The following is a 9,542-nucleotide window of genomic DNA, read 5'->3' as shown; positions in this document are numbered from 1 at the left end:
TCAAGTTATAAAATATTAAATGCTACTTGGACTGTTCCCTTAAATTAATTCAGTCCAGGAAATCTATAGCTGCAAATATTTTAACTATTAAATATTTAACATATGAGGAACTAGTGTGCTTTCAGAAATTACTATTCTCCTGAAGATATATTTATGAAACCACATCAACATGACTTCTTGTTTAAAGAATAAGTGTTTTCTGTAAAAAAGGAAATCACAGACATATTATTTAAAATATCCTAAAAAGAGTTGTATATCTTTTATTCATCTCAAAAGTGAAGAAATTGAGGTTTTTGACTCAAGAGTTTATAGGTTTCTGGACAGAACAAAGTTTAAAGCCCAGTAATTTCAAACAGCTAAGCACTGCCTAAATGTGGGCTGTATTTATTTCAGGAATGCAAATTGTGTCATCTCTGTTCTTTTCTTCTAAAGGGTAAACATTGATATTTGAAATACCTAGATTATATTTACAGCTGTACAATACTAACATCATGTATTTCTAAACATATTCTAATCCAGCACTTTTGGAGTAATTAGGATTAAGGTCAGTTTACAAATTAACATCTTTTGTTGCTTTTCCTGATATTTACATTTTACTACCATTGTTCAATAACTTCTCAACACTACTCTTAAAAATATTTCATGTTCCTATGTGCCAACTTTTATCCAGATCACAGTCTATCCACAGCAGCGGTAATCAAAGTCCTATTAAAAAAAGATAAGAGTCTTCATTTCAAAAATTAGTGGATTTCTGTTTACTACGTGGTTAGATACTTCTTTGTGTATTGTACAGGAATGAGCCTACCTAGTCAGCCACATATCTTCAGCTATGCAAGAGATGTTTCACACTTTTACCTGTTGCATGGACAGCTAAACAATGCAATTCCCTGCATTGTATATACTGACATGCACACACAAATATAATTTTTTGAGGCAAAAGCATTGAACATATTGTGGGTTCATGTTGTCTGCAGGTGAAATGATAAAAGAGGAGTTACTTATAAGTCATCCTGAAAAAAAATGATTTTTCTAAGATCAAAATACCAAAAATGGTTTAATTAATAAAAAACCCAAGCTCTAATGCCAAATAAGAGTGAAGTAAACACATGAGAAATATTACTTCCCTTCCCCATAGTGGGTAACTATAAATAGCCATATCTAATAAATAAGGTTTATTTCCTACATTACTTTTCTCTTACCTGTACCCCACTATACTCACAAGTATAGAGGGAAAGGTCCATACTCAAGACCTGCACAAAAGAAAGAGAAATTTTACAAAACTTTTTAATTGTGTGTGTGTTGATGGTGGGATTGCTTGAAAAAAATGTGAATAAAAAGAAGGGATGAGGATAAAACTATCTTGGGATAGTTTTACACATTGATACAAAGGATCTCATAAACAAAACAAAAAACCATATCAAATCAATCTAGAAATTGGAGTACTGGTTACAATAATAGTTGGACTGCCCAAATTATTCACCTTCCCCCAAAGAAATTCATATAGAGAGCCTGGCAGGGGGAAACTTTATTAAACGTTTTCTTTGTCAAATTCGCATACAAAATTCATTGTAATGTGACAAGCCACATCATTCCAGCCCCCCGAGGTGATCATTTCTACACAGTCCTCCTCATCATAAGCATTATTTGGTTCACCAGTGCTCCACTTGTTGAAGGTCTGCATAGGGGATCGGTCAGAGTAGACAAAGCTGCCTTCCTTCTCAAGGTCATTAATGCCAATGAAAACTCGGCTGAGGCCAGCTTGATTGATGTAGGACGCAATGAGATTATTGGTGGCTTCATCCTTGGGCATGCTCAGGATCCCTCCTCTTCCTTGGCAGTAGAGCTGGGCGTCCACATACCGCTTCTGTTCTTTCACCAGCAGGTACGTCTTATTATCTGTCTCGCGCACACCAGCAACAGCTGCGGAGGAGGGCAGTGCTGAAAAGTGACCACTTGCATTTCTATAAACTTACTTAATGCATTCCATATAAGACAGACACAGCTGACCAACTAAAAAGCAAGCCAGATTCTTCCGAAAACCATTTCTTATATTTAGGAAGGGGAATATGGTTCCACAAACATCCCTACCTTTTTTAATGAACTTCAGCTCTGTTGTCAGCAGGGTCACTTGATTATCCATTTTACCAATGGCTGTTCGTAGTTGGCCACATTCACAAGGAATACCTAAAAAAAGTATAAGAGCGGTCCAAAGGCCTACTTAGTGGAACACTCTTTTTCCATCAAGCCCAACCAAAGTTGACAAAAAGCCCATAAATCAGATACAAGTGCGGTACTAGAGCAGGGCTTTTCAACCTTTTCACCCATTGTATCATTTTTAGGATATGGCAACATCCGAGTACCACCAGTCGCTTAGCAAGGTGTCAAAAACTTGATGACCCCCCCCAAAAAAGGAAAAAAGTGATAAAGTACAGGTAGTCCTCGACTTACAACAGTTCACTTAGTGACTGTTCAAAATTACAATGGCACTGAAAAAGTGCCCCCCAAGCAACAGCCGAGCAAGACGCCTGCCCGCCCAGCCACACTCTTCCTCCTGTCCGAGGTTTCCATTGTTGTGAGCATTTCTGTTGAGAATTGGCAGCGGGGGAGGGGTGGGGGTGTTTCGTTTTTATTACCCCAGTCTGCTGGGTGGTTACAGCAGGTTTTGGTCACTTCACATGACCTTGGGACACTGTGACCGTCATAAATATGAATCAATTGCCAAGCATCTCAATGTAAATCACAAGACCCTGGAGATGCTGCAACATTCCAACTGATAGGTGCTTCTTCTGGGCTCAGCAGAAGTGCCAGGATCAGCGCCGAGGTCCAGGTGGAGCCTGCGCTGATCCTGGCATTTCCACTGAGTCCTGACAGCCCCGAAGACGCGCCGATCAGCTGGAAAGCGGCACGGATCCTGGCGCTTCCGCTGAGCCCTGACAGCCCTGCAGCTCCAGCCATCTCTCGCTCAGGCTTGTGCGGTGCTGGCACCAGTTCAGCTCATTCCCCTCCCCTGCTACCACTTTTCTAGGATGGTCGCGTACCACCTGCCAGGTGCCAATGTACCACAGGTGGTACCCGTACCACTGGTTGAAAAGCCCTGTACTAGAGTACTCTTTCCTCTGTGTTCACCAACAACCAGTCCTGAAAGTCATATAAATTCGTATTTAGATTGCACTATTTTGGCTTCAAATGCTCATCTTCTCCACACAGGCTTCCCCATGGAAAAGAACCACAGGAATAACTTTTTTTTTTCTGAACAGAGAACGCAGTTAACTGTGTTTAAGCAGGGCTTTCCTATTCTGATGCAAGGTGACCACATTTAAGCTAAGTCATTCTCACTGAGATTCCTTCCTGTGATTTCCTATATAATAGGAATCTATGGTGAAAACAAGAGACTAGTTCAAGTGTACAGGTAGTCCTCAACTTACAACAGTTTGCTTAGTGACTGTTCAAAGTTACAAAGGTACTGATAAAAGTGACTTATGAACATTTTTCACACAACTGTTTCAGCATCCCCATGGCCACGCGATCAAAATTCAGATGCTTGGCAACTGGTTCATATTTATAACGGTTGTAGTTTTCCAGTGTCATGGGATCCCCTTTTGTGACTTTCTGATAAGTAAAGTCAATGGGGAAGCCAGATTCACTTAACAACTGTGTTACTAACTTAAGAACTGCAGTGATTCACTTAACAACTGTAGCAAGAACGGTCGTAAAATGGGCAAAACTCAAGAAATGTCTCACTTAGCAACATAAATTTTAGGCTCAGTCGTGGTCTTAAGTTGAGGACTACCTGTATTAGTGAACAAGGGAGGAGGACTTGCACATGTATAGAAATTACACAGTCCTAATATGTTTTGTCATATTTTCTTATGCCTACCTATAAGACACTATGACTTAAGCGTTATTAAATTGCAAAATGGACTATGAGAGATAGTACAGCCAGTTCCAATATAATTTACCTGGATCTCCATTAGGACCAGGTGGACCTATATCTCCATTATCTCCTTTTTGTCCTAAGAAAAAAGACAATTCAGCTTCTCAGCAAATGAGATTTTATTCTGTATCAATACATTATCAAGCCTGGATATTATCTTTTCAATACATAACTGGGAAAGTAATGCCTAATGAAATCAAATGTAATTCATACATAAATGTGTTTCAAAATCAAAATAAACATAATGTAATTTTATTGAATGACATCTGACAATTTCTTGAAGAAAATACATTCCTGCAACTAAGGAATAAAATTGAAGATGCTTCAGAACTTTTTAGTGTGTCCCTAGCATCGATACCATTAATGATTAATAATTGTTTAATAATACTATTAATAATACTGTTTATTTACTCTTTAAACTTGCTATCTCTGTGGTCTTCTCAAGTATCCTATCAAAATGCCATTGGCAGTGGCATATGTGATGCAAGCATACTAGAAGTACTGAATAACACACACACACACACACACACACACACACAAGAGAGATAGATAAATAATTTTTAGAAGAATATGAATGGGTATCTTAAATGGCAACCTGGAACTGTCTAAGTGCAGTGAGAATTCAAATCCAAATATCATTGGCAACTCAGAAAATCTCTGGAGATATTCTCCCTGGTTTCCTTCATCCTCCAGTTCATGAGGGTTTTCCTCTCCAAACATCTTTCTCCATATTAGAGGAAATGGGAAATGGGGGGGGGGGCTCTTCATCTCTTCCTGGATGAAAGAGTGAATAAGATCTGGCAGAAGATGCTACTGAGAAAGGCAGGCTCCCTCCAGCTTATTTTGGCAGATGGGGATGGGAGTTCCAATACCTTCACCCTATCATATTACCTGCCAATGTGTAAGTGTCTTGGTGACAGTGGTCTTAAAAGTGCCAGTCCCATCTCCCTTTCACACTTGCTCACAAGGAAAAAGAAAAGAGATAAATGGGCTGTTCTAAGTATTGTATTGTATTAATCAAGATCACGTGAAGTGTTAATACCACTTTACAATGCCTTGGTAAGGCCACACTTGGAATACTGCATCCAGTTTTGGTCACCGCGATGTAAAAAAGATGCTGAGACTCTAGAAAGAGTACAGAGAAGAGCAACAAAGATGATTAGGGGACTGGAGGCTAAAGCATATAAGGAACGGTTGCTGGAATTGGGTATGTCTAGTTTAATGAAGAGAAGGACAAGGGGGGACATGATAGCAGTGTTCCAATATCTCAGGGACTGCCACAAAGAAGAGGGAGTCAAGCTATTCTCCAAGGCGCCTGAAGGCAGGACAAGAAGCAACGGGTGGAAATTAATCAAGGAGAGAAGCAACCTAGAACTAAGGAGAAACTTCCTGACAGTTAGAACAGTTAACCAGTGGAACAACCTGCTTCCAGAAGCAGTGAATGCTCCAACACTGGACGTTTTTAAGAAGAGACTGGACAGCCATTTGTCCGAAATGGTATAGGGTTTCCTGCCTGAGCAGGGGGTTGGACTAGATGACCTCCAAGGTCCCTTCCAACTTCTTCTTCTTCTTCTTCTTCTTCTTCTTCTTCTTCTTCTTCTTCTTCTTCTTCTTCTTCTTCTTCTTCTTCTTCTTCTTCTTATTATTATTATTATTATTATTATTATTATTATTATTATTATTATTATTATTATTATTATTATTATTATTATTATTATTATTATTATTATTATATGTGAGAATACAAGGATAGGCCTGGAGTGGCAATCAATCTTACTCTTGCATTATCTCATATATTTCCCTAGCTGTACCAGGATTGTAATAATGAGCTGGGAGCCAAAAAGGACTTGGCTCCCATCTCATTACAGAGCATAGTGCTGGGTACACCCCAAGTGGAGTGAAGCTGGGAGGACTCCAGTAATTTATTATTTGCACTGGGTGCAGATAAGGTACTTTTGTGGGCTTAATTAAAATGTTGAAGTATGATAGCACACGAATCTGGAACTGCACATGAGATGACACATCATAAAAATAAGTGCTGAAGGATATGACAATAAGCCTTAATCAATGTATTAAATTTTTCCTGATACTGATTTAAAATATACTGGCTAACACGGTTAATAAATCAGTTAATTGGGAAGAAATAATATTTATAATTCTCTCTGACCTGTATCAAGAAACCCAAATTCATACATTTATCGTACTTCTAAGCCTTACATGTGACTTTTAGGTTAGTTTTTAAATTTTATTCTGTAAAAATATCTAAATATATATCATTAGTAAAAATTAAACTTAATATATTGTTCAAAGCTTAACACAGAATGAAGAAAAATATACCTTTTGAGCCTATGGGACCAACTTTTCCATGTCGCCCCATGCTACCTTTCTCCCCTTTGTCTCCCACTTCTCCTATAATATAAAAAATCAAAGACAAATTAAAAGGCCTTCTGTTTTTATGAATTTCTAGCACCATATCTATTTTATAGCATGTCTTAATTAAAACTAACTCGTTAAAGCTGAAAGGAACAGAATGTGCAAGAGCGAAGGGAGGATAAAAAGAAAGGGAAGAATGTGTGTTGAAAGAATTACTTCCAGTTATCATGGTCCACAGGGAGAGTGCATCATATTTGCTTGGAGTATACATGCTAAAGAGAAAAAGTTAACACGGTAATAGTGATTCAAGGAAGAAAATACTGCACACCAGCATGTGTTTATAAACAAAAAAAGCTCCAGATAAAATAAATCCATCTTTATTATTGGCTTGTGACATTTTCTCAGAGCTTAAAGCTTCAGAGACAACAAATTAGAATTACAATGCTGATTTTGGAAAATTTTACTTGAGAGATGTTTCTCCCCAGTCTTTTCTATTCATCCAATCTGGTCAGGCTGGATGGGCATGTTTCGGGTCCCATTGCCTAAAGCAGTGGTTCTCAACCTTTTTAATGCCACGACCCCCAACCGGTCGTAAGTCAAGGACTAAACTGGTCATAAGCCGAGGACTAAACCGGTCGTAAGTCGAGGACTAAGCCGGTCGTAAGTCGAGGACTACCCAACCGGTCGTAAGTCAAGGACTTTCCCTGCCCGGAAGCACCGCACATGCGTGGTTCCGCCCCCTGCGCCAGCCGAGGCGTAGCTGGCAAGTGGCAGAGACGGAGCAGGCCGACCACCAGCTGGCCCAGCCCAAGGGAGCTAAGGCACCCGCCGGAAAAGGGGAAAAAATGGCGGACAAAAAAAATGGCAGACAGCCTTGCTTGGCGACCCCCGTGAAATGGTCGATCGACCCCAAATGGGGTCGCAACCCATAGGTTGCGAACCGCTGGCCTAAAGAATACTAGCTGGGCCCAGAAGATATGCCATTTCTGCTATAGCACCTGAGCCATGGAACATTCTCCCTCTGGAGATAAGGGTAAATATGGAATTGTAATTTACAAAAAAACAAAGAGTATTTCCAGATGCCAGTGTGATTCTTAACTCTTTCACTCTTTCAAGCAGTATTTTTTCCTCTTCTCCAGAAACAATTATTATTTGGGGTAGAATCTGGCATCTTTCAAAGTAATGAGGTTCTGTTGCAATCAGGGTGAGGTCTGATCAGCAATTTTGGGTCATTTGGGGCTGCTGTTAGTTTGTCCACTCCCTCCCCCTCCCATTATTGGGTACATTTTCCCAATTCTAGGCACCAAAAGAAGAGGAGCAGATTTAAATGCTTCAATAGTTTGTATTTTCCACTACAAAACTCAATCAACACAATATACAATAATTCTCAAATAAACCATTCCACCTGAATGCTAGTTTTAATAAATCAAAAGCTTAAGATTGAGTTTAATTAGGTACAAACCTATATATGCAAGTATGACATTAAGAAAATATATACAAAAAGTATATTCTCCATTTATTATTAAGTAATGTTAATCCAATGCTTAATCAATTTTTAAAATAAGATTTACCTTTTTCCCCTGGAGGTCCAACTCGTCCAGGGCGGCCTGGAGCACCTTTTTCCCCCTTTTCTCCATTTTCCCCTATTATGTAATAAAACATAAGATAAAACCAAACAAATTATTCAAAATTCAGTGGTATTAAGTTCAGAATTCAATTTTTGCAATGAAAATGACAGCATCATTCATATTGTTTGTCCTCTGTATGTGGTGTTCTTCTCATTGTTTCAGCACTTGATCTCTATCAATGTTTACATTTTGAATTTTTTTTTTTAAAAAGAGGAAAAACAGAAAAAATAGTTTTTTTGCTACAGAACTTCAAACTTTATAGACAATGGAAACATAACGGGTTTCAAAAAGCAAGTCTAAGAGAAAGTTATATGCGGATAACTAATAGAAGGGGGGAAGTAGTTTTGGTTTGGTCTGAAGAAACTAGATGGCAAAAAAAAAATCAAACTTCTCTCTCCCTCTTTCCTGCTACCTTGTGATTGTCCAAGTTTTTCACAGAAAGGATGCAATCATATTAACAGTGTTGAACTTTAGGGTGAAGAACTCATTCATCCTTACTTCAGACAATAAACTTGGAAAGACCATGGTTACTTGCTAAAAGTGACCTACTGTTGCACTCCATACCCATATCATTCCTTATATTTTCTATTTTCTCCTCTAAAGAGAAGATTAGATTTAGTTAGAGTATCTGAAGATACTTCAAGGACCTACACCATTATTGAGCTAGTAGCTATTATTTTGTTTCAGATAATAAGCCACTCTTTCCAAATGTGTCTTTTCAGGGGTAAGCAACATCACTTTATGATCACAGAAGGACCATCAGACTATCATTTAACTAAGCAAGGCTATTGCAATTAATCATAGCTGATTATTACTGATCAGATCCTCTGCATTTACTCAGAGCCCGTTCTGTTAATTTTTTCTTTAAAAATGTTAAGACATCAGATTTCTTGACCTATAACACAGTATAGAATAAGTTAAGGAGTATAACATCTCACAACAAAACAGTGAAGGTCCTTGAAATACCTTCAGATGTACTAATTAAATCTAATTTTCTCCTTAGGAGTGACAATATAAGGAATGTGCTGGGCATGGAGTGCAGTAGTCAAGGTCACTTTTAGCAAGTAACCAGAGTCTATCCAAGGTTATTGTCTGAGGTAAGGATGAATTATCTTTCAACAAAAAGTTCAACACTGTTAATGTGAGTGCCTCCTTCACCTTACTGAGGATAGCTGGCAGCCATAGCAAGTTAAATGTGTAGCTAAAAGTAAGGAAGGAATAGTCGGATACAGCTGTTCTCTTTCCCATCACTACACATTTATTGCCAGGAATAGCAATATCTATCATGCTATCTAGATTTTGATAATAGCATCTCAGACACATGGCTATTCCAGATGCGGTGGCTCCTTGGTTCAACTTCTTAGTCCTCTCAGAAACGGCTCCTAACACCTCCCAGAAGAAATATGATTGGTCTGCAGTACTAAGATTCAAACTGCACAGAAGTCAAGGACACATTGGATTTCAGCCAACAGATGAAAGACTCTATATCTCATTAGTGTACAGCTAAGCCAGGGAAATATCTGCCCTGACAGCTTAGCTCAGACACTGATGACTTTTTAGAGATTTTACATTAGCTGCAGTCTTCGTAGGTAGGCCATTTTGTGCTT

At 38.6% G+C, this 9,542-nt stretch overlaps 1 protein-coding gene across 1 annotated transcript; it reads right to left on the bottom strand.

The window, feature by feature from the left end:
- Positions 1-1,449: 1,449 nt before the first annotated feature.
- Positions 1,450-8,830, bottom strand: LOC107301076 (collectin-11; the record flags this gene model as incomplete). The annotated part of the gene is made up of 6 exons (XM_015830344.1): positions 1,450-1,920; positions 2,089-2,184; positions 3,960-4,013; positions 6,272-6,343; positions 7,879-7,950; positions 8,773-8,830. Coding segments are annotated over 6 exons (744 nt in total), but the record flags the coding sequence as incomplete, so codon positions are not given.
- Positions 8,831-9,542: the final 712 nt, after the last annotated feature.

This window comes from Protobothrops mucrosquamatus, unplaced genomic scaffold (assembly GCF_001527695.2).
Source record: "Protobothrops mucrosquamatus isolate PMUCROS unplaced genomic scaffold, P.Mucros_1.0 scaffold9881, whole genome shotgun sequence".
NCBI lineage: Eukaryota > Metazoa > Chordata > Lepidosauria > Squamata > Viperidae > Protobothrops > Protobothrops mucrosquamatus.
Note: the sequence above shows the minus strand (reverse complement) of the source record. Positions and strands in the feature narration are given on the sequence as shown.